Consider the following 24,042-nt stretch of genomic DNA (forward strand, 5'->3'; position numbering starts at 1 on the left):
GTATATATCACGCTTTTTTCAAAGGTTTAATGAACTTGATTTTATTGTTTTTTTTAAAGCCATATTTGATTAGATTATTAGATTATTTTTATGCCTTACAACTGCATTAGAGTGTATCTTTAAATATTTTGTAGTTCTTTGCAACCTTCCCTAATATTACCAAAGTCACTATCATTTTGTACATATAAATTACACAATGAGGTCAAAGACATTTAATAAAAGCAATTACAGTACATTATTAAACATCCACACAAATGATAAATACTGTACATAACATCAAGATTATATTGTCTGTAAAACGTATTCACTCCTTAGGATTTACACATTTTTATTGTTTTAGTACATTAAACCATAATAATAATAAAAAAAAATTCTAGGCAAATTTGAACAAAGGTTTAAAAGAGCGCACTTCAATTTAAAATCACAAAAATGTGATCTAAATAAAATAAAAATATAAACCCAAAATAATGAAATACAGACCCCCTTTAACAACTAAATAATCACTTTTATCAACAGCTGGATTTAGTCAAGTCAAGGGACAGATACAAGGACATTTTTATGTCAATAAACATCCACTGGAGTTTAATTTGAGTTTGGCACAGTACGTTTAATCCACTTAAAGTAGGCAAACTCAAAAATTATGCACGCTTTGTATCCATTCTCTGATTTGTGTCAAGCCAACTGGTTGTAAAAGTGATGGTTCAGATGCAATCAATTACTTTAGACTTTATATATATATTTTTTTTTTTTCATTTAGTTGTATCACACTGCAGAGATTTGTTTTCTCTTTGACATCAAACAGCCAAAATTGTATAAAGTTATAACGTGAAGATTTTTTTTTTTTTTTTTTGTTATGTGTGTGTGGTGTGATGACACAATAAATATATAAAATCACTTACTTTGCACTGGCACCACATACTGAGATGTGTGATTTTTACGACTTGGCACTTTAATTGTACTGAGTGCAGATGACAAGTAAAAGAAAACTTTTAAAAAGTGAGAATCTCCTTCATGTTCACGTTCACCTACGAGGATCCCATTTGTTTATTCAACAAAATCAGAAGTCTGCATTTCTGTCAACTTCTGCTTGAAGCTGAAAAAGGTATTAGTGAATTATTATAATGAATATTCTCCATCAGATGCACACTCGGGGCTCGGGGGCTCATTGTGAGTATTGGCTCATGTGTGACATCAGACAGATCCCCTGTTCCATGAGACAGAAGGTATGTGATTAGAGAGCCTTCGCTCGCCGTCTCATCTCCCTTTAGAATTTCATCTCTTCAAATTTTGACCAGGTTTCTGTTTCTCAGAAAAACCCATGTGCATGTAAGTGTGAACCTGAGTGTCAAGTGAACAGAACTGCAGATGAGTTGTAGATTGAGTTGACACGTTGTACGTAGCTAGCATACGGTTCCACCTCCTCCACATCCTCCGCCTGAGAAAACCAGAGTGAGACCAAACGTCACAAACGTGCAGGGAAACACACCAAGATGAAAAGTCAAGAGGATGTGAAAGAAAGATTATTTACCGGCAAAGATTTGGACACATGCTCTGACATGTTAAACCGCAGCCTACGCCTGGAAAAAACAACAACAGTGAAACAAATGAAGGTTATGGTAGTAATAATAAGAATAATAAGAAGAATTAATAATATGCATATGTCGTGGACATGAACAAGCAAAGCTCGTCACTATCTCACCATGTCATTTAGGTTCTTCAGACTTTATTTTGAGTAAATGCTTCAGGGGAGCATTAGCATGGCAAAAACATTTCAGCTTCCAGACCCCAGCCCCCTCGCCTTTTTAAGCATTTTCCTTATTTTGCCTTTCAGCTTCTGGAGGGGCTCTGCCCCCCATACTCTCCACTTTTATGCATTTTCTTTTTTTTCCTTTTCGCTGACCCCCCAATTACAGCCCTCTTAACCCCCTGCCACTTTAAGCATTTATTTAATGTAGATGTAAATTAATATTCAAAGTTTTCAGCTAGTTGACAATAGGGCTGTACAATATGGCCAAATTATCGTATCTCAATATTGTCATATAAATTGTCATGTAAATGTCACTTACATGCTGTCCATATTCTTGAGCCATTTAGGTGGGTAGGGAGAGTTCCCATGGGATAAAAAAGCTTTTCAACCAACCATCCCTGGTTCTCAAGACCAGGGATGGTCAGGATATGTCATTCAAAGCGCATATTAAACAAATATGTAGGACTGCTTTTTTGCATTTACGCAATATCTCTAAAATTAGAAAGGTCTTGTCTCAGAGTGATGCTGAAAAACTAATTCATGCATTTATTTCCTCTAGGCTGGACTATTGTAATTCATTATTATCAGGTTGTCCTAAAAGTTCCCTGAAAAGCCTTCAGTTAATTCAAAATGCTGCAGCTAGAGTACTAACGGGGACTAGAAGGAGAGAGCATATCTCACCCATATTGGCCTCTCTTCATTGGCTTCCTGTTAATTCTAGAATAGAATTTAAAATTCTTCTTCTTACTTATAAGGTTTTGAATAATCAGGTCCCATCTTATCTTAGGGACCTCATAGTACCATATCACCCCAATAGAGCGCTTTGCTCTCAGACTGCAGGCTTACTTGTAGTTCCTAGGGTTTGTAAGAGTAGAATGGGAGGCAGAGCCTTCAGCTTTCAGGCTCCTCTCCTGTGGAACCAGCTCCCAATTCAGATCAGGGAGACAGACACCCTCTCTACTTTTAAGATTAGGCTTAAAACTTTCCTTTTTGCTAAAGCTTATAGTTCGGGCTGGATCAGGTGACCCTGAACCATCCCTTAGTTATGCTGCTATAGACTTAGACTGCTGGGGGGTTCCCATGATGCACTGAGTGTTTCTTTCTCTTTTTGCTCTGTATGCACCACTCTGCATTTAATCATTAGTGATTGATCTCTGCTCCCCTCCACAGCATGTCTTTTTCCTGGTTCTCTCCCTCAGCCCCAACCAGTCCCAGCAGAAGACTGCCCCTCCCTGAGCCTGGTTCTGCTGATTGACTCTGTCTCTCTCTTTTTTTTAAAAGATATTTCAGTATACCTTAGTAAACACTAGTAGTGTTCCACCTTAGATTCGGAACGTATAATAGAAGATATACCTTACGGAATTTTCATATCAATATGATATACGATATGACTATGATTTGACACAAAGTGCAGCAACAGTGAAAATTAAACATTCTTAAACAAAACAGCAATAATACCACACTCATTTTGCACTCATCATAAGGTTAGGATACTGTGCCCTCCAAAAGTATTGGAACACTTGGAATTTCACACATTTTAATTTGTTTGTGCCATTTTAAAGAAATAAAAAATAAATAAAGAATAAAAATTTCTAAAATTATCTTCCTCAAACTCAAACTGAAAGCAAATCTCTAACACTTGATAAAACTTGTAAATAATAATCAGTTTTATTGCTAGTTTTCTTCAGACTAGTCAGGGGATGGAAACATGAACATTTCCAAGTCACTGAATATGTCTTGGACTTTATTTACATCAATTATGAAGAAATACAAAAGGTTCTTTCACCAAAACATCAAATCTAGGCTTTCATCTGAAATGTACTTTCTGCCAAATTGTAGCTGAACTTTCAGTTCTTCTTTTTAAGAAAATCCTCCTCTACATCACTTCATCAGGAAGCTGGATTTTATATTTTTAATTCATTTATATCAAGTTGTAGAGATTTGCTTTCAGTTTGAGTTAAGGAGGATAATTTTAGCAAAAAAAAAGGATTTGAAATGGAATAAACAAATTAAAATGTGTGAAATACCAAGTGTTCCAATACTTTTGAGGGCAACTGAGAAAAACTGAGGAGCAGCATCTTACATTTCATATATACAAAGGATTCAAAAAGGATTCAAAAGGAGTTTATTGTCATATGCACATAGGAACATGTTCCCTGCACAATGAAATGTGTTTACTGCATTTTACCTATCCTAATTGCCAGTTAGGAGCAGAGGTCGCCTTTTTGGCGCCCGGGGACCTGCTCCAGATGTACATCCCTGCCCTAGGTCACGAGCAGGGCTGAGCAAACCTTGACCGGCCTCATGACAAACAAACAACAACACACACATAACACACACAACACACATAAGCCGGCCCGGTACATGAACACATATAAAAGCACACACAAGGGAAGAATTGGGAAAAGAAAAACCTCCATTGCTGCTGTGTTAAGCTCACGCAGCAGCACTGGAGAAAAAAAAACTCATAGCACAGGAAAACAGTAAACAAATCACAGCAGACAACAGACAACAGCCGAGACATGAATGTGTCCAGTGTTCAGACAGACAGCCCGGAAAGCCACCCTTGGCACCATCGACAGGCCTTATCTGTCCATCCTGGGGGGGGGGGTCCCAGTCATGAATCAGTCCACCAGAGTCTCAAGGTCCGACAGTCAACATCTCAGGACTGGGAGGAGGGAGAAGACAAAGAGGCGGGGGAGACGAGGAACGAGGCATCAGGAGTGTTCCTCGGGGGGAGGATTTTATCCCAGCGGCCTTGAAGGGCAGCTGGTGTTTGGAAACCAAATAGATATCCAGATTAACAGACACCTGAAAGATTCCACCGTCTGAAACTTCAGAGTGGCTCCCAAATACATCTGAATAGAGGAGAGGAGATGTGGTCATTACTGACGATCAAAGCGGTTTTCCAGTGCAGCCATTCTCCCCGAGATGGATTCCAACGTGCGGTTAACACCCGCCGACTGAGCTGACACTGCCCTTCCAATCGAATCAATCATGTGGGGCAGCCTGGACGGGCCAATTATTGCCGCCTCCACCTTCTTAATTTTCCGGTAAACCAGTGCTATGGCCGCTCCACACAGCAGAAACCCGGTCACCACAGCTCCAAATAAGTAAACATCTTCAACATCTTCAACGTCCTCCACAGACAACGTGTACAGGCACATGACTTGCCACCTCCACCAGCTGTCCATCACGTAACCCGCCACATGTGTCCCGGCAGGTCGGGTCCTCCGCTCCCGAGTGTCTTGTAGAAAAAATAGTGTCAACTGCGTTCAGAGACCACTTGATCAGATACATTTTGCCGTTTTCCAGAAGAGCAGGGCTGGCAGCCTCACAGACAAACACGCTACAGTAGCAGGAAAGTTGGGGAGGGAGGAGAAAAGAAAAATGCGACCATCCCGACCGAGAGCAAGAAGGCAGTGCAGCAGATAAGAAAATATTTAGAGTGGAATCCTGCAAATGGTGATACAAGCATCAAATTTGACACAAATAATCCACAGACATGAACTCTTTTGAAAAACTGATTGGCCACTTGAATTTTAAATAGGCAGCCAGGTAGGGGTCAATTGAAGAATTATACAGGGGTCAAAATTAAAAGATGCTCCAACCATATAAAAAATGACACCACATTATCCTGATCATAGATTCCAAAAAAGGTGTAGTTTGGACAATCTGTGACTGAATGTTATGGAGTTATGAGGTAAAAGCAGCAAGAATGGTGACAAAGGTCAGTTTCAGTTTTTACAGGGGTCAAAAGTTAAAGTTGCTCCATTAATTTTTCTCCAGCTCCAACAGTTCAACTCCAACGGTTCAACTTCATTGGAATTGGGGTTGTAATAAATTGGCAAAAAAATATTTAATCTCAACTGATTTTTACTGTTCACATTTTAAAACTTGTTAAAAGAGTTGGTAAAACATCTCTTATTTACCTTGTAAATTGATTTTGAGTGATTTATTTATTGTTTTACACTGGTTTACAGAAATAAAGGTGAGCTTGGTATTCCTTGCATTGCTGTTTGCTGACAGCAGTATGTGCCTGTGCTTGTTTCTTCACAGCACATGGCATCATGTGGGGAAATGTGTGGTTACAAGAGGTATGAAGTATTGCCCAGTGCTCAGCGACCTATTACCAGCATGACCTAATTCTCTTAAAATAGATATTTTGCCATTTTTCTGTATTTTTAAATATAATGGAATATGGTTATTATGGTTTTCCCCAATTCTAGTGACGCAACTCAGTATTCATGAAGTGACCTAATCCCGAGATGTCCAGATCCCCCGAAAATAGTCAATCTGTCATGCTAATGTGTCTATTTATAATCACAAGAACAGAGCTCAATAACAACACCATATTTGCAGCATATCATCTTGAGATATGTAAGATTACATGGTAAAAAAAAATATGAATATGATAGTCATCTGTCCACTTTGGCAGCTGGGGTGACAAAAATTGGCATATTTTGACACTTTTTTAAAATGATCATTTTTTTCAACACCTATAAATGTTGTTTGCCCCTCATAGTTCAGCCAGTTAAATGTTAAAAACTCACCTGAGCAGGTTCTTTCCAACAAAAAATAATAATACCGGTACCACCAAAACACCAATGATGATTAGCACAGAAATACGGAGGGGAAACCAGGACAAATCTAGAACAAGACGGAGCATATAAAAAGGGTCTGTTAGTCATCAGATCTAGTCAAGCTTTTGTGTGCAAGCGCACCCTGTGACCTCGAAGAGGATAAACAGAGTGGAGTGGACGCATTACACTTACTATTAATTTTACACAATTTTTGCTTTTATTTATAGAGTAATATCGTGAGAAATATATTAATATATATCGGATTACTGTGTAAAAATATACAGTCCATCACCCCTTCTCCATTTAGTCACCTGCACTCGGGAGGTGGGACAAAAGAGTTTGACACCATGAAAAGAGTTAGAAGGATACTGACGGACATGTCAGCCAAAATTAGAATTCTTACTGCTTTTTTTTTTTTCTTTGTTTCCTTCTTAATGGCTCATGTGAATCTGAGGAAGGATAATGTCAATAAAGTTCCAAAAGGGCCTTCCATCTCTTTTGCACAATCCAAACAGATTGCACAAAAGAGATGGAAGGCTTTAGTCAGATGAAACATGTAGTCAATAAACTTTAAATTTTACTTGCTCTACCTTTTATCTGATTTACGATCATAATCTTCTCCTCTTCCCAGAAAGCGTGTTTTACAGAACAACTCAGGTTTTCCGGAACATCACCCTCAGCGAGGACCAGGCGGCTCTCCACTCTGAAGAAACCATCTGGGTCACGTTGGGTCTCAACTTTAGTCACCAGTGGGAGGTTTCCTGCACTTTTCCACATGATGGAAGCAGCAGGTTTGCCCTGTTCAGCTCTGCACACAGCCACTGTCCTGTTGTCCTGCTGCTCCAGCCAGGTTGATATAGTGGGAGCAACTGAGACAAGAACCAAAAGTAGCACGAATGAAAAGGTTAATAACCATTAAAACCACCCAAAAATAACATTTTGATTGTATTTATTCTCACCCTGCTCTGGAAGAGAATACTGACAGCTGCTCTGTTTGTCTCAATGTTACATTTCCTTCAATAGTTCCTTCGTGTCTGTTGGCCAGTTGATATTTTCAATATAATGGCCTCTAGTTTTTGTAGTACGTCTCATAATTACATATTAACACTTAACAGTAAGTCTCCATTAATTAATGCAAATATAGCATAAGCATTAACTAACAGTGAATTAAGATGTAATTGTGACCATCATTTATACATCATTTAAAAATTTGTAAAGATAGTGAATGCCAATAATAAATGATTATTAAACACCTTAGTTAGCACTTAACTGACTGGCAGTTTATGCACAGTACTGGAGTAACCAACATGAATACCATTCATAAATGATTAATAACCACATTAGTTAATGTTTGTTACTGCATTAACTAATGTCAGTTAATTTATTCTTACTGTAACTTGTTACCAATTAAACTTTGAAGACAGCAGGTTGGCAGAATGGATGAGTTCATGTCCGTGATCAGCCAAATACATAAAAATTATAAAAGATTTGTTCATAGAGAACTTTTGCCCTCTGGTTCAGATAATGTTTTCTTCCAGATGGCCCATTTTTATCCAAGATATGTACCATCAACCAGTCTTCTTCTGAAATTACAAGAATTCAGACTCAGGTTTGAGTTCTACAATATTTCTTAAATATTCTCTGCATGAACAAATATAGCAATTGCTGGCATTTTGACTTAAATGTGCCATTCTCATTGAATTTAATTATTAAAAAGCCAAACCACCCTGAATGACTGGCTGATGCATTTACATCTGGGAAATGTTCTGTAGGTTTTGCATTAAATGACACGGGCCTACTTTGGTTCCAAGATGAACGCCGCTCCTTTGCACTGTGAACAGTTTTCCTTTTTGTCTATATTCAATCAATCAATCAATCAACTTTTTTCTTATATAGCGCCAAATCACAACAAACAGTTCCTGGATTAATATTTAATCACATTATTATCAGATTGTTTTAAAATCTACATTTAAGAGAAAATAATCCCCAACAAAAATGATTGAGGGGGACTCTGTGAATTATTATAATGTTTTAATGCGTAGAGCAACACAAATCAATATCAAAAAATCCAATTCTAATGCTGATCATTGTGATGGACAAACATACCTGAGTAAAAAAAATAAATAAAAATATCCATAATACTGTGTAAAAGGTGATAAATGTTTTCTTAATCAGGTTGTCAACAAAAAAAAAAAAAAAAAACTGAAAAATCCCAACAATTCTATTGCAAAAAAAAAATAATAATAATAATTTTACATTTATTTTTAAGAAGTCATTGATTATTACAGTATGCACTTAATTCTGTCACGATAATAATAAGAAGAATTTACTTGTAGGTGTACTGCCAGTACATAACAACACAAACGCAGTTGTCAATGAGCACCCAACAATAGAATAATTGTATACACTCATCAATACAACCAGCATTTTTTAAAAGCGCTGGCACATTTTACTTCTTTACAAAGAAGTAAATATCTAAAAAAAAAAAAAAATCTAACATTTACAAATGTTAGATATTCAGCAGGTTTAGGTGTGTTATAATTCCCTATATATTTTGCACAATATATGGATATAGAGTATTTTTGTGTTTCTGGGAAGTGTGAGAGAAGATGTCAAGTTGTACCTGTAACATCAAGGTAAATTGTAACGTCGTCACCTCCTCTTCTGTAAATTGACTCGCAGTTGTAGACCCCCTCGTCAGCAATGGAGACCTTTTGGATGTGCAGGTATGACTGAGCGCTGGATGTGTTACGGAGAAACTTGCCATCGCTGCAGTTGTTGTAGCTTTTACCGTCACTAAAACTTATTTGACATTTTTTGGTTTTCAGAGTTATTTTCCAGATGTTGTAAATCATCTCGTTCCAGGTCCTATTGGTACACGTCAGGTTAGCGGCACTGCCAAGACTGACAGTTTGATTTCTGACATCTAAAATAAAAAAGACAAGAATGGAGTTATTATTGTAAACCAACCAAGCAAATAATATGGAATATCTTACACAAGCTGTGAAGATTGATCTTAATTAATACATAATCATGTTTCTTCCTGAATCTACAGTATCTTGATAAAGACAATAATCTAATTTTAATTAACCTTTATTTGACCATAATCAAAGGCATGACCAAAAAACTAAACCCCACAAAGCAAACATGCTACAATCATAAAAACACAGAAATAACAAATAATGAAGACAAAGAGTGCTAAACATTAAAGACAAAATAAATGTCCGGTCCCCTTTATCTTGAAAATTATTTCTGATTAACTATATCGTGGATTTACACACTCAACAAACTGACTCACTGGATGAACTCAATTCAATTATGAGCAGGATTTCAATATAATACACATATGTAGTCCCAAATAAATTAAATTAAATTATCTTGCATGGATGTGCTTTATTTGAGTTGGGGCTACATATATTTATTAGATAGAAATCCTGCTCACAACTGAAATGAGTTCATCCAATGAGTCTTTTTTTTTTTTTTTTAGTGCAAGAACCTGTTGATGAATTAATTATTCACAGATAATGATCCCTTTTGTTGTCTTTGTGGAATCATGCTTTAAGATGTAAACCTGTAAATTAGTCAGCTTTATATTAAACTGAAAATATTCCTTAATTTCTTTAACATGCTACTCTCTTTTATAAAACTGAACAAAATTCACAGTAAGATTTTTGCTCTTTTTTTTTTTATTGTTTTATTGGTGTCATTGTTTTAGAAAATTGATATATATATTTGAAAATTTAACTCAGACAGTGGACTTGTATATTGATTTGCCACAAGTTTGAAACCAGATGCCCATCCTGGCACAGCATAATGGGCACAGCTGGTCTTGAACCATGAACCTTCTGGGTTGAAAACTTGGCCACCACCTAGGGTTCACTGATATCACTTTAAAAAGCATCCAAAACCCACATTTATACAGAAACAATGATGCAGTTGAATGAATAACTTCACTAAAGATTAGGGTTGGGTTTTGAAAACCGGTTCTTTTTGAGAATCATTATGAAATGTTTTGATCCACCAACATCAATAGCCTTTTTGCATAACGATTCCCATATCGGTCCTTCAGAACAGCTGTTGTTTTTGAGGGTGTTTATCTGGACAATTATCATTTCTCTATATTGATTGCAGACCTGCAGCAAGTCTGCAATCAACCCCTTCTGCAGCGGCTGTGCTTGAAGTTTGAGCCAACAAAACAGTGCTCTGACCCACTGCGTCGTTGGTTCTCTGCTTTGCTGTTTTTCAGAAATGGCAAGTTTGCTTCTTAACCCCTCTCAAAGCCATTTAAAGATGTCAATCTTGAGTCACTTTTGTGCGGATTAAAGTCACTAAGTGGGACTCATGTCTTGTTCCAGGGGAAAAAAAAACAATTGACTACAACAGACTAAAACTTTTTTCCCCCAAAATAAGATGTCGTCAGTTCTTTATGAATTACATTGATGTTGACGTGCAGTGCAGCCAGCTGCAAGAGCCCAGCTCAGAGTCTATGGAGTTAAATTTGTGTCATTAATATCTGAAAAGAAATGCTTTTGACAAACACTACAGATTTTGTTTATTTCTATTTATGTCCACAAATCAAGGATTCAGTAACCAATTTCATATTTATTTACTTTAAGACTCAATAAAATGTTGTTGACATAGAAAACCTGTAAAGCCTACTTTTTGTACACAGAAAATTCACAAGTATTGATCAGGGAATCGATAAGGAATCAGATCGATAAGCAGAATCAATAATGACATTGATATTGATAAAATCTTATCGACACCCATCCCTATATGAAAGATAATCTAAAAAAATAAATCATGTATATATTTCACAGTTAATTCATCTTAACCAATAAACCTCAAATCTCATATGCCAGAATACTTCTCATTCCTTTCAAATTAAATATGTATGAAAAGTCTGAGAGAAGGAAAATCCTTTGTAAACTCGTATTTCACTGTCTTCAACATGAATGGAACAGCGCAGACAAACAAAGGGTGGAAATGACTTTACCATGACTCTGTTGGCGACCAGAATTGCTAGAGTTGTCAGAGGTGCTTTGATTAGTTCCTGAGAAAGACGGAGGTGAATGTTAGGAAATTGTTAGTAACACGTTATGATTCCATTCATTAGATATTAGACATGAAGTGCTGGTTAAGTGTCGAATTATGTGTTAGTTAGAATTTAGGTTTAAAGCAACATGATTATGACATATCTGATTAATAATCTTCAGAAGCTTTAAAATCACACATGAAACAAGAAAAATGTGAAAATGTTATTTTTATGTTTTAATCAATCATGTACAATTAGTGCAATATATGCTGCATTACGACAAATTGCATTACCAAATGTATTTGGGTAGGTGACGAAAATAAACATTTTTACAACTTTTCCTGAAGGTCATTTAGTTTTGGATTTATATAGGCTTTGAAAAATCTTTTGCATGCACTGTGCAAAATGCTGTGAGCAAATTTAGAGATATATGAATGATTCCGTCCTACCTTCCCCCTTTTGTGAATACAGTAACTCAAAACCAACAAATGCTACATCTTGTAACTCGTCAAATTAAACAGCCACATAATGTGGATAAGCCTAATAAATCTTGGTTAATTTGATGAAAAAGCTAAATTTAAAAAAGTAAAATACCTTCTGGGGAGGGAAGGGGGTGTACCTGTAATGCTACCCGCTGAAAATGTCTGCATTCATTGCAGGCAATAATCTTATCATCACATTCATGATGGAAAACAGAATAGTGTGGTTTTGAACATATGGAAAATGTTTGGTTGAAATAAAAAGATAAATAAGTAGAATAGTTTTGACCCTGTTGAATGCTTAGTCTCTAAAGTAAAGGTCAAACAATGTTGACATACGTTGGATTGTTACATGATAACTAAGCACGAGAAATGGTAAAGCTTTGTATAAATTGCATCATACCTTACAAAAATTGGAGCAACTTTAATTTTTGACCTCTTTACAAGCTGAAACTGACCTTTGTCACCATTTTTACCCCATAACTCCATAGAATTCAGTCATACTTAGTCCAAACCAGGGCCACCAACCCTGTTCCTGGAGGGCACCTGCTGTGCATGTTTTCTAACTCTCCCTGATCCAATCCCAAGCAATTAACTATCAGGTGTGCTCAGCCAATCAACAGCTGGAAGATACCACTTAAAAAAAACAGGTGTGACTTGAGTAGGTTGACATGGAAATCATACAAGACAGGGGATCTCCAGGAATAGGGTTGATGACCCCTGCTTTGTGACTTCATCATCAGTCAATCACAAATACCGACCATTATGAGCTTTTGTTCAAATCTGTATCTCAACAGTCACCAACCCTGTTCCTGGAGAGCCCCTGCCCGTATATATTTAGCAAGATTCCATCAAAATTACGGCACAGATTTTGACGGAATTTTCACCACAGATAGATATTGGGCCATGGAAGACTCCATTAAATTTTGGAGGTGATCCGGATTCTGGATCAAGTTTCACTTTATACAGTCTTTGAAGGATTATGTCAAAACTACTTCACGGATTCTCACCAAATTTGCACTACAGATACAAATTAGGCCATGGATGACTCCATAAAATTTTATAGGTCATCCGGATCTGGATTCTGGATCAAGTTTTTCTTTATAGGCTTTGAAGGATTATGTCAAAACTACTTCACAGATTCTCATTAAATTTACACCAGAGATAGATACTAGGGCATGGAAGACTCCACTGAATTTTGGAGGTGATCGAAATCTGGATTGGCAGACATCAGAAATTTGTGATTGCTCTTGTTAATATGATTTGAGCATTTTTAAATTTTGACCTCTGTGTAATTCTTCAGTGACCCCTACCTGGCTATAACTACTACCATGGGATGGCTATCATACATTTTTGTGTAGGCCGTGGTACAATGGGGCTGGATTCTAAGTGTGGTTTCGTCCCCTTAAGTGGTATGGAAAACCTGCTTGGCGCATGGACTAAATCCATAGTGAACATGGTGCATGTAAATTTTGCAATATTGTACTTTTTTCCCTGCAGCATGTGAACACATCACCTTTAAATATATCCATTGCACTTTCAATAACTTCTTGCAAACTTTGGAAAACCGATCCTCATTACGTCAGGTACATATTAGTTGACTGCAGTACTGTGCAAAAGGTGTAGGCACCCTATAATTGTACCTTAAAAAAAAAAAACACTTTATTTTCCTATTTTCACACTTTATATGAACATACGCAACATACCACCAACTTTCATGACATGAACAACAACAACAAAAATACAAATGTAAATATCAATTTCCCCCACCCCTCTGAAGCTTAGGGAGGAAAAACAACAAAACTGGGCAGTCTTTCTACATGATTTACATGATGATTTACATGTTTGTTTGTTTGTTTAAAATACAACGGTATTATTACCACATAGCTCCTTGAAAATAGAGCAATTGCCTCTGAATGAGTAGAGTATTTATTGTAAGGGGGAAAGTTCTATGTAATTTTACCTTTTTTTTAATGGAACTATCCTATTACAAAACAATCAAATATATGTTATTTTTTGTAACAAACCAAATAAACTTGATTTTTTTTTTTTTTTTTTTTTTTTTTTTGGTGGTGGGGGGGTACCAACATGTATATTAAATCTGCCTTAAAAGTTTCGACATAATTGTATAGCGGGATAAAACTTTGAAATATTCTTTGTAAGTAATGGACTGCATTTATATAGTGCTTTTCCATCTGCATCAGATGCTCAAAGTGCTTTACACATCAAATGCTTCACACTCACCCCGGTGTGAGGCTGCACCCCATGTAAGACGCCCACTACACACCGGAAACAACTAGGGGATTAAGGACCTTGCCCAAAGCCTTTCGTGATTTTCTGGCCAGGCTGGGATTTGAACCGAGAATCCTCTGGTCTAAAGCCCAACGCTTTAATCACTAGACCATCCCCTCCCCTAAGTAAGTAAAGGGTTACTGTAACTCAGATGGTACAATGAGATGTCTTTTATCCAACAAGTTGGTGTTTTCAATCTCTGGTGTTCCTCAGGAAAGATATCCCAAGAACTGATCAACACATGGGCAAAAGTGCTGAAGAAGTCTTTTAAAGTTAAACATTATAGTCTTAGAAGTTCAGTGACCGTTGTTTACAGCATCTTCAGGGGGAGTTAGAGACTCGTAGCCTGGTAAACCAGACCCGTTTACTTAACCAAATAAATTTTCTTTGCAAAGTTTGAAATTTAGTCAGGCTGAGGGACTCGTGTTTACAGGTGTAACCAACATGCTCACAGCAGTTTCAGAAAACCACAAAACACATAGTCGTCTTTTCCATCTTTCAGGAAACCCCACGACGGTGAAACGCTGCATGAGAGCAAAATCATGATTTCCACTCCAGAAACAAGTGGAAGTTTAAGTTTGTTCATTTAGAAAATACATCTTTAAAAAAAAAGAAGAAAGTCTGCTGTGGTTAATTTGTCCTCCCTTGTTAGTTTCGTTAATACGAAGTCTTTCCACTGACTGTACTGTGAACCATAACAATGAAAAAATAAAGACCTGGTGCCACATTACAGCAATAATGTTCCAAGACGAGATCGGTCAAAAATGTCTAACAGTATAAAAACTCTTCAGAATATCTTTCTTCTACACCTCTACAATGTGTCTGAACCCATCACATTTATTTTCAGGATTAAAAACCAATAGAAGAAAAATGTTTTGACACTCAAACCTGAATCCAGGCTCCGTGCTTCTGACACCAAGAGGACAATCACCCCACAAACCCACATCATCTCCATGGTGTCCACCAATTCTTCTCCAAACTCTGCCACAGCTCTTCTCACGCCAAACGCTAAAACTCAGAGTAGCATCTCTCTACACTGATCCACTTTTTGTGGTACAAAACGATAATCCTCTGATGAAGGATGTGTGACTAACAAATCCCTCCCTCTTCTGTGCTCCTTTCTCTTCCTCTCTCTCCAACCGCCTTCCACCCAAACATCTGCCCTTTTTCTCCCACTCAGGCTCATGTCTGATAACTCAGACATGAGTTTCCTTTCATGTGAGTCACATGATCGCCAGCTCCCAATGCACAACATGAACATTTCTACAATATATTTGATCATTACACACTGTTTCTTATGTATAACATCCAACGTGGCTTTGGTTTTCTATTACACTCATTGGCTGAGATCTTATTCTAATTTTGAAGATAAATGTTCCTGCTGACTAAGCCAAATTAGCAGGAAACAACCAGTCACTATGAAGCAGCCTTGCTTCTGAGCTGTTCATGAAGTGGCAGTGTGGGCGTAGAACCTATTAGCACTATCTCTGCCTGTAGGTCGTAAGATAACTGCCAACAATACTTTTTGTTCATATCAAGCCCTATATGGTTTAAACCTGCAAACTCGATGTGGAATTTGTGGTCATGTATAGGCTGCACAGCGACCATTTTTGCTAATTGTCATGCTGTATGAGATGTGATAAGAACTGAGGGCACTTCAGAGACAGTAATGAAACCATTGCAGGCAAAAACACAGCTTTAAAAAATGCAGCACAAGGCATTCCACAAAGCAAAGCAATCAGGTTTTTTTTTTTACCTTCCTCTTTTCCCAAGATCTAAAATTATGCCATTGTGTGAGCTGTCATTTGTGGTACAAAAGCTTTCCAGAAACTTGCAACATCTTACAGCTGAGGTCACGTTGTCTTGGAAATTTGTGTTCCTCTAATCCAAACTTGGCAACACGTGACCACTCAAACATTTAGACACAACAGATATTTCGTAAGTTCTGCTATTTTACACATTTTAAATTAACAATGAAGAAATAAAAATGAGGAAATGAAATGTATGCTGTTGTCAAAGGCAAACTGTCTGCCCACTGGGGGACCTCAAGGCTTGGAGCCTGGACATCCCTCGTGCGTGTTGTTGTCCATCATCTCTGCATTGATGATTATTCCAATATAGCAATCCATTAGGGTCCCTTCACACATAGTACGAATAACCACAAATCAGGGCAAATCACGAACCTACTGCCACGGTTTTGTGCACGCGGCAGTATCGTGTACGAGTGTGCATGAAACCGTCGCAGCAGGAACACAATGCGAGCAGCTGAAGCATGTGTAACCACATTGCGCAGCTGCTGTGATAAAAAAAATACATGCTACTCAAGGGATTCAAACCTGCAATGTATGAAAGCTCTGATTGCCAGTCAGAAAATTTACCACTGCGATACTTTTGCTGTCCTATAAAAGGTGTGGAAAAATGCCTGAAATCAACAAGGGCATAAACATTTTTTTTAAAGAAAAAAAGCACCGTGATAACTGACCAAATGGTGTTTATTACGGCATATTTCTGCTGATACATGACTGAAAGTGGAGTATTTGTCACACTGTTGGCTTGTCATATCATCCTGTGGTGCGCCGCTCACAGGGCACGCGATTCCTGCTTCAATGCGCAATTTGACCACATTCATATTATGTCTGAAGGGGCCCTTAACGTTGGTGAGGAGGTTTATGGCTGATCAATCCAGTCTTTGCAAAACACACTCGACCACAAGCATCACTTACAAAAGAAATGACAGGATGGAAAGTAGTTCACACTGCCGCTGCATGTCATAATGAGCAAGCTTCTTCGCATGCAACGCGTCTCTGCATTCCGCCTCAAAACTGCGATGCCAGTGTTTACTACATTATCTCAGTGAAGAGCCAATAGCAAATTCCTCCCATATTTGGTGGTCAATCTTGCAAAGCTTTAGATGGTGCTTGGGATTGTCCTGGTAGTTCTTTCTCTGTCCACCTTGAGCACATTTGCCATTACTAAGTTCCATCCATCCATTTTTTGCACCCGCCTATTCCACTTAAGGGTGACGGAGGGTGGAGCCTATCTCAGCTGTCATAAGGCGGGAGGCGGGGTACACCCTGGACAGGATGCCAGTCTATCGTAGGGCCACATCTAGACCTTACAAACACATTCACACTTGCACGCACAGCTACAGTATCCAATTCACCTAACATGCATGGCTTTGGATGTGGGAGGAAGTCGGTGCATCTGGAGGGAACCCACGCCGACATGGGGAGAACATGCAAATTCTACACAAAGAGCGGGAAGCAATCCCACAACCTTCTTCTTGTGAGCTATCAGTGCTAACCACTAAGCCACCGTGCCGCCCCATTACCAAGTTCAGAATGGAAAATATGCTTGGGTAGTTGCTAGTTAGGCATGTGGACTAGATGACCTGACAAGTGAAGTTGAGGCTTTAAGATCTTTGTTTCAATACTGGTGGAGTTTGCTCAAATTAAGACTTCTCCGTCAAAAATGTGGTCTTGCCAGCGAATACTTAAGCATGATGGCACGTTTCGTTGGTGAAAGCACACCACATCCTTGATGTGACTGTGGTAGGTGATCCACATTTTACTTCCATAAAGTAGGTAGCTGAGTACTACTACATTATAAACCTTCAGCTTGGTAGATAACTTCTATCCTCTGTCATGGACGAGACTGTCGAAATTACCCAAATGCTATGCTCGCCTTGCTAATTCTGCTGGTAAATTCTATATCAATTGTAGCATCGTTGGACTGAATGCTACAGTGGGGTAAAAAAAGTATTTAGTCAGTCCCTGATTGTGCAAGTTTTCCTACTTAGAAAGATGAGAGAGGTCTGTCATTTTTAACATAGGTACACTTCAACTATAAGAGATGAAAAGAGAAAACAAAATCCAGAAAAAACACACTGTAGGATTTTTAAAGAATTTATTTGTAAACTATGGTGGAAAATAAGTATTTGGTCACCCACAAACAAGCAAGATTTCTGGCTCTCACAGACCTGTAGCTTCTTCTTTAAGAAGTTCCTCTGTCCTCCACCTGTTACCTGTATTAATGGCACCTGTTGGAACTGGTTATTTGTATAAACGACACCTGTCCACAGCCTCAAACAGTCAGACTCCAAACTCAACCATGGCCAAGACCAAAGAGCTGTCAAAGTATACCAGGAAGAAAATTGTAGCTGTGCATCAGGCTGCGAAGAGTGAATTTACAATAGTCAAGCAGGTTGATGTGAATAAATCAACTGTGGGAGCAATTGTAAGAAAATGGAAGACATACAAGACCATTGATAATCTCCCTCGATCTGGGGCTACACGCAAGATGTCATCCCGTGGAGTCAAAATGATCATGAAAATGGTGAACAAAAATCCCAGAACTACACGAAGGGACCTGATGACTGACCTGCAGAGAACTGGGACCAAAGTAACAAAAGCTACACACTACGCAGAGAGGGACTCAAATCCTGTAGTGCCAGGTGTGTCCCCCTGCTTAAGCCAGTATGTGTCCAGGCCCATCTGAAGTTTGCCAGAGAGCATATGGATGATCCAGAAAAGGACTGGGAGAATATCATGTGGTCAGATGAAACCAAAACAGTACATTTTGGTAAAAACTCATGTTTGGAGGAAGAAGAATGCTGAGTTGCATCCCAAGAACATATCTACTGTGAAGCATGGGGGTGGAAACATCATGCTTTGGGGCTGTTTTTCTGCAAAGGGGACAGGACGACTGATCCGTGCTAAGGGAATAATGAACGTGGCCATGTATCATGAGATTTTAAGCCAAAACCTCCTTCCATTAGTGAAAGCATTGAAGATGCAACATGGCTGGGTCTTCCAGCATGACAATGATCCCAAACACACCACTCGGGCAACGAAGGAGTGGCTCCGTAAAAAGCATTTCAAGGTCCTGGAGTGGCCTAGCCAGTCTCCAGACCTCAACCCCAGAGAAAATTTGTGGAGGGAGTTGAAAGTCCATGTTGCCCAGTGACAGCCCCAAAACATCACTGCTCTAGAGGAGATCTGCATGGAGGAATGGGCCAAAATACCAGCTACAGTGTGTGCAAACCTGCTGAAGACTTACAAGAAACGTCTAACCTCTGTCATTGCCAACAAAGATTATGTTACAAAGTATTGAGTTGAACTTTTGTTATTGACCAAATACTTATTTTCCACCATAATTTACAAATAAATTCTTTATAAAGATTAAAGAAAATACACCGCACTCACAATCATAAGGTGCCAGAGGGATACATAAATCAATGCAAAAAAAAAGGCTCTGCACACTTATCTCCATGCAAAAATGTTTGTATTTATCCAAGCTTTTGGTCACACGACCTTCATCAGGGCATTGCACAACACATACAAAGCACTTCATCTTATACCTAAAGTTCAGTCAGTGTAATTAAGTGAAATAGATACATCTGTGCGTGACTGCACGGCAAAAAATGTCTTTTTACATGGGGTAGAAGCAAATTAACAACGTGCAACCCCAATGTATTAACAGTGCAAAAGTCAAAATACAAAAATGAATTGATCCAACCAGGATTTAGAGAAATGCATTAACATCAGACAACCAGTTATCATAAATTGCAATTCTTCCAATATCCAACCACAGTATAACATCACAACATCACACTCCAGTCAAAATCAACATTAAGGCCTTTTGGGTACAGTGAATCCAAGGTGTGTATCCAGAACAATTCTCTTTGGCACAATCTTTTATCAATATCACCACCTCTGGGCAGCTTCACTTGTTCAATACCCTGGAAGCGGAGGGAGGAGACAGTATGAGCATATTCTGCAAAGTGACAGACTACAGGATAATTAGGATCAGCTCGTCTAATCGAGCGTTTATGTTCACTGATCCTTTGTTTTAAACGTGTGGTTTTTCCCACATAAACCATATCATACGGGCACTTCAGTATATAGATCACATTCCTGGTATTACATGTGACAAAACCCTTTACAGAAAAGCTCTTACCCGTCCAGGGATGCTTAAAATCCCTTGCCTTTTGTATATTGTTACATTGGGCACAGTGGCCACATGGATAATTACATCTTTCAATGGTACCAAAAAGATCTGTTTAGGTTCTGTATGTATACTCGCCTTAACCACTTGGTTTCTGAGGTTAGTGTTATGTGTCAACGCGGGTTGAGGAGCGGACCTGCGTCACACAGGACCCAGCGCTAAAAATAACCAGAAAGCGGTTCCAAACAGAAACTATTTATTATTCACCTGTGCTTAAAAGTGTAAAAACATAAAAACAACGTCCCTCTGGTGGAGTGATTCGTGGCTCGCTCTCCAGCGCCCGCAAGGATTAAAGCCGGCGCTCCTGGACTTCCTACCACCGCCAAACACCCCCCAGGTGGACACGACAAACTGATTCTCTGTGAAGCAAAGAGAAGGTGAGGTAAGTCAACAGATACAACTATATCTTCCAATAAACACACGCTGCCAGCAACACACTCAGGTCAGCGTCCTTTTTTTTACTTTATGCAAATGAGCAGCTTCTCACAACAAGTGGAGGATCACTTATCCTTCACGCCACAGCAGTGAGAAGCAAACTGCACAATTCTCTTCACAATTCCAGTACATTGTGTAACAAAACACCAAGTTACTATCAACAAGTACTTAAACACTTAATTACCTTTAGTGTGTGCTGACAGCATGTGTCCTCACCCCTCCCTGCTTCACGGGCTCGATGTGTCAAAACCCAGGCGCGGTCCTCAGCGTCTCACAAACGAACGTCACAAGGTCGAGTTCCCGGCAGTTCTGCTCAAATCACACATGACTTAAATGCAGAACGCCATCCAATTATCTGCTTCAGCTGCAAGTCGTCCAGGTTGCATGTGAGCACCAATCACAGGTGCTTTCCATGATGTTGATGAGGGTGAAGACTCTTCAGCCAGCACCTTCTTCACAGACAAATCAGCCCTCATGCCACCTGGAGAGCAAAGAAAAGAAAAGAACACCAAAACATCCAGCCACGCCCCCCCAACACACAACAGTTAGGACCCCATCTAAACACAAATAAAGGGGGCTCCTTAAATTTATTATGAAGGGTGGGGTCATCTGCAATTAAAGGCCAATATTTCTTGGTGGTATTTTTAATCACATAAGCAGATGGGCTATATGTTGTGATACATGGCACAGAGAATTTCTTATCTTTTTTAACACTCTTTTTTAGCAGGTCAGCTCTTGGTGTAGACAGAGCTGTATGGAATGCTTCCTCAATACAAGCTGAGCAATATCCCCTTGCCATAAAACGTTGTTTTATATCTTCAGCATTCTCAATAAAATCCTCAGTGGAATGGTAGATACACCTCAGTCTGTAAAACTGGCTTTTTGGAAGGCCATACTTCAAAGTCTTAGGGTGGAAGCTACGGGCAAAGAGGAGTGTATTGCGGTCTGTCTCCTTCCGGTAGAGTGAGGTAAGGAGTTTCCCCTCCTCTATTTTAATGCACATATCAAGAAAATGTACACATTGAGAGTCAAATTCCACTGAAAATTTTAGATCTGGACTCATTGTATTGAGATAGGCTGTAAATTCAGATAGTCTAGTTTGTAACCCTGCAAAAAGGCAAAGGACATCATCAAGATATCTATAGTATCTGATTATGTTCTGATAAAAAGGATTAGTGTCCTCATTGAAAATATACTGTTGTTTGAAATATCCCACGTATAAGTTGGCATAGCTGGGGGCAAAATTGCTCCCCATACTTGTAACCTGTAGGAAATACTCGACTAGTAAGATCACCAATTATCTTTTGGAAATCAGGAGTGGGGTTTTTCTGAAGTTTTCTGTAGAATTGGTCATCATTTAACTGGCGACAGTGGCGGCGCCAGAAAATGTTTGTTGGGGGGGCTGGGGTAAAAGTTGGAGGCGCTCCACAAAATGTCATCAAAATGAACAATATATAGTAAATTGCTTTATAAATACCAAGGTATATGTTTTAGTCACCCGTGCTCCTCTAAAATGTGGTAAAATTTACCAGTAATAAAATTCTAAAGATAAGTGATGTTTTAAGAGTGGCCGTAATCAATATTTAGGAAACCTATATTTTTGGAGTATGGAGTTAAATTTGTCTCATTAATACTTGCAAATGCACAGAGGGTGATTTACAAATATCCTTTGATTTCTATACGTGCTTTGTGATCCACAAACACAAATTTCTGGTTTGTAACGTGTGTGGGTTTTTATAAATAAATGTCTATTTGCAAAACTGAAAATTCTGTTTGTGAAGGGTGATTCAGCATTGGTGGATCACTGAACACACACATTCATCACTTTGCTCAGTTATGCAATATTGAGACATTCTCAGCACAAAACTGCAGTTGAGATCCACAAATATGTCAGTCACTATTCACATTATTGGCAGAATTATTGGGGGGGGGCGGAGGGGGAGCTTGGCTCATTATTGGGGGAGCTTAAGCCCCCCAAGGCCCCCCTTGGCACCACCACTGACTGGCGATATGCCTAAGTAACATAGTTGGCAGTATTCAAGATGACTATAGCGCCTTATCTGCCAGTTTTATTATAATTTCTGTATCATCTGAAAGTTCTTTAATGGCATTTGTTTCTTCTTTACTGAGATTACGGTGGGGGTGGTAGGGCATAGAGTTAAAAGTATCTAAGATCTCTTGTTCAACAACTCTACAGAAAGTTTCAATGGATGGGTTAGAAACGTTAGGCACAAATGAACTTTTTGGTTTAAAGAGCGATCTAGCAGAACTTTGATTTTCATTCTCAATCCCAAACATAGACCTTAATTAAATTTTCCTTAAAAAAAGAAACAAATCAGCTTTGATTTCAAAGGAATTAGACTGGTAAGTGGGAACAAAACTCAGTCCTTTGCTTAATGCTGAGAGGTGGTCAGGTGTGAGTAACTTATCTGACAGGTTTATGATTGGGTTATTGTCCGACGTGTTGTGCCTTGACGAATTGGCCCACCTCTTCCCCATCCGCGTCCTCCTCGGTTTCCTCTGGAGTTTTTTTGAGTGTCCTTATGGTGGTAGTTTCCGTTGAATTGGAGGCGATGGGTGCTCTGGTTGGAGTCGGTCTCGCTGGGGAAGTCACTTTCAGTAGACATGGAGCTGGGATGTTGTCGATGTCGTTGCTGTGTTGAGGCTCTTTGAAGCTCATTACCATGCATCCATTTGTAAACATTACCACATTGATAATCATTGGCATCTCTTCTATATTTCCTTAGTTTAATGGTCATCAGGTAATCTTCAAATTCTTTCAGTGTCTGTTTGGTGGAGTTACAGATCTGAGTAAAATCTTCACCCAATTTCTCTTTCATACTTGTTTCCTGGTTTTCAGTCTGTTTTTCAATATCCATTTTCTGTTTTGAGACCTCTTCAATAATTAATAGTATCAAGTCCATGGAACATTTATTTAATATTTCACACCATCTCTTATTAAAATCGTCATTTTCTTTGCCAATGGTTGGCGGCTTCTGGATGCGGAGTCCCCTGGGGAATCCGCTTGCTTCTCCAAAGTGCTGCCATGAAGTTTCATGAGGATTTCTTTCTTTTTCAGGTGCACCAACTTCGTTTTCATTTCCTCCGCTGAGAGAGTGTATGCACCTATAAGCGTTGTAGCAGGAAGCAAAATTCTCTCTGTGTCTGCTGTTGAGAAGGCAAAGGTCTCAGCTCTTGAAGAAGTCCGTTCATTTATTTCTTGAAACAAGGACATTGTTGATTTTGCAAGGATTCGGGTGCTGGTGTGGAGAAAGACTTTATAAAGATTAAAGAAAATACACAGCACTCACAATCATAAGGTGCCAGAGGGATACATAAATCAATGCAAAAGAAGGCTCTGCACACTTATCTCCATGCAAAAATGTTTGTGTTTATCCAAGTGTGCAGAGCCTTTTTTTGCACAAATAAATTATTTAAAAATTCTACAATGTGATTTCCTGGAAT

The 24,042-nt window shown here is 38.7% G+C and overlaps 1 protein-coding gene across 2 annotated transcripts; it reads right to left on the bottom strand.

Annotated features, from left to right (window-relative positions):
- Nucleotides 1-186: 186 nt before the first annotated feature.
- si:ch211-214p13.9 (cell surface glycoprotein CD200 receptor 1-B) lies at nucleotides 187-15,290 on the bottom strand. 2 transcript variants are annotated; one of them, XM_034186832.1, is made up of 7 exons: nucleotides 15,025-15,290; nucleotides 11,327-11,383; nucleotides 8,954-9,256; nucleotides 6,921-7,199; nucleotides 6,301-6,397; nucleotides 1,529-1,577; nucleotides 187-1,435 (listed from the first exon to the last, which is right to left on the bottom strand). In XM_034186832.1, the coding sequence occupies exons 1-7, from the start codon at nucleotides 15,089-15,091 to the stop codon at nucleotides 1,346-1,348; spliced, it is 942 nt and encodes a 313-aa protein (XP_034042723.1). In that variant the 5' UTR covers nucleotides 15,092-15,290; the 3' UTR covers nucleotides 187-1,345. The 2 variants fall into 2 exon arrangements, with proteins under 2 accessions (XP_034042723.1, XP_034042724.1); XM_034186833.1 differs by lacking the exon at nucleotides 11,327-11,383.
- Nucleotides 15,291-24,042: the final 8,752 nt, after the last annotated feature.

The sequence above is a fragment of the Thalassophryne amazonica genome, chromosome 14 (genome assembly GCF_902500255.1).
Source record: "Thalassophryne amazonica chromosome 14, fThaAma1.1, whole genome shotgun sequence".
In the NCBI taxonomy this organism is placed as follows: Eukaryota; Metazoa; Chordata; class Actinopteri; order Batrachoidiformes; family Batrachoididae; genus Thalassophryne; species Thalassophryne amazonica.

Bases quoted from the DNA above. Each gene is read 5' to 3' on its own strand.
- si:ch211-214p13.9 (XM_034186832.1), bottom strand. From the start codon at position 15,091: ATGGAGATGATGTGGGTTTGTGGGGTGATTGTCCTCTTGGTGTCAGAA. The intron at 11,384-15,024 runs GTTTGAGTGTCA...CGTCTTTCTCAG, and splicing joins AGCACGGAGCCTGGATTCAG to GAACTAATCAAAGCACCTCT. The intron at 9,257-11,326 runs GTAAAGTCATTT...TTTTTATTTTAG, and splicing joins TGGTCGCCAACAGAGTCATG to ATGTCAGAAATCAAACTGTC.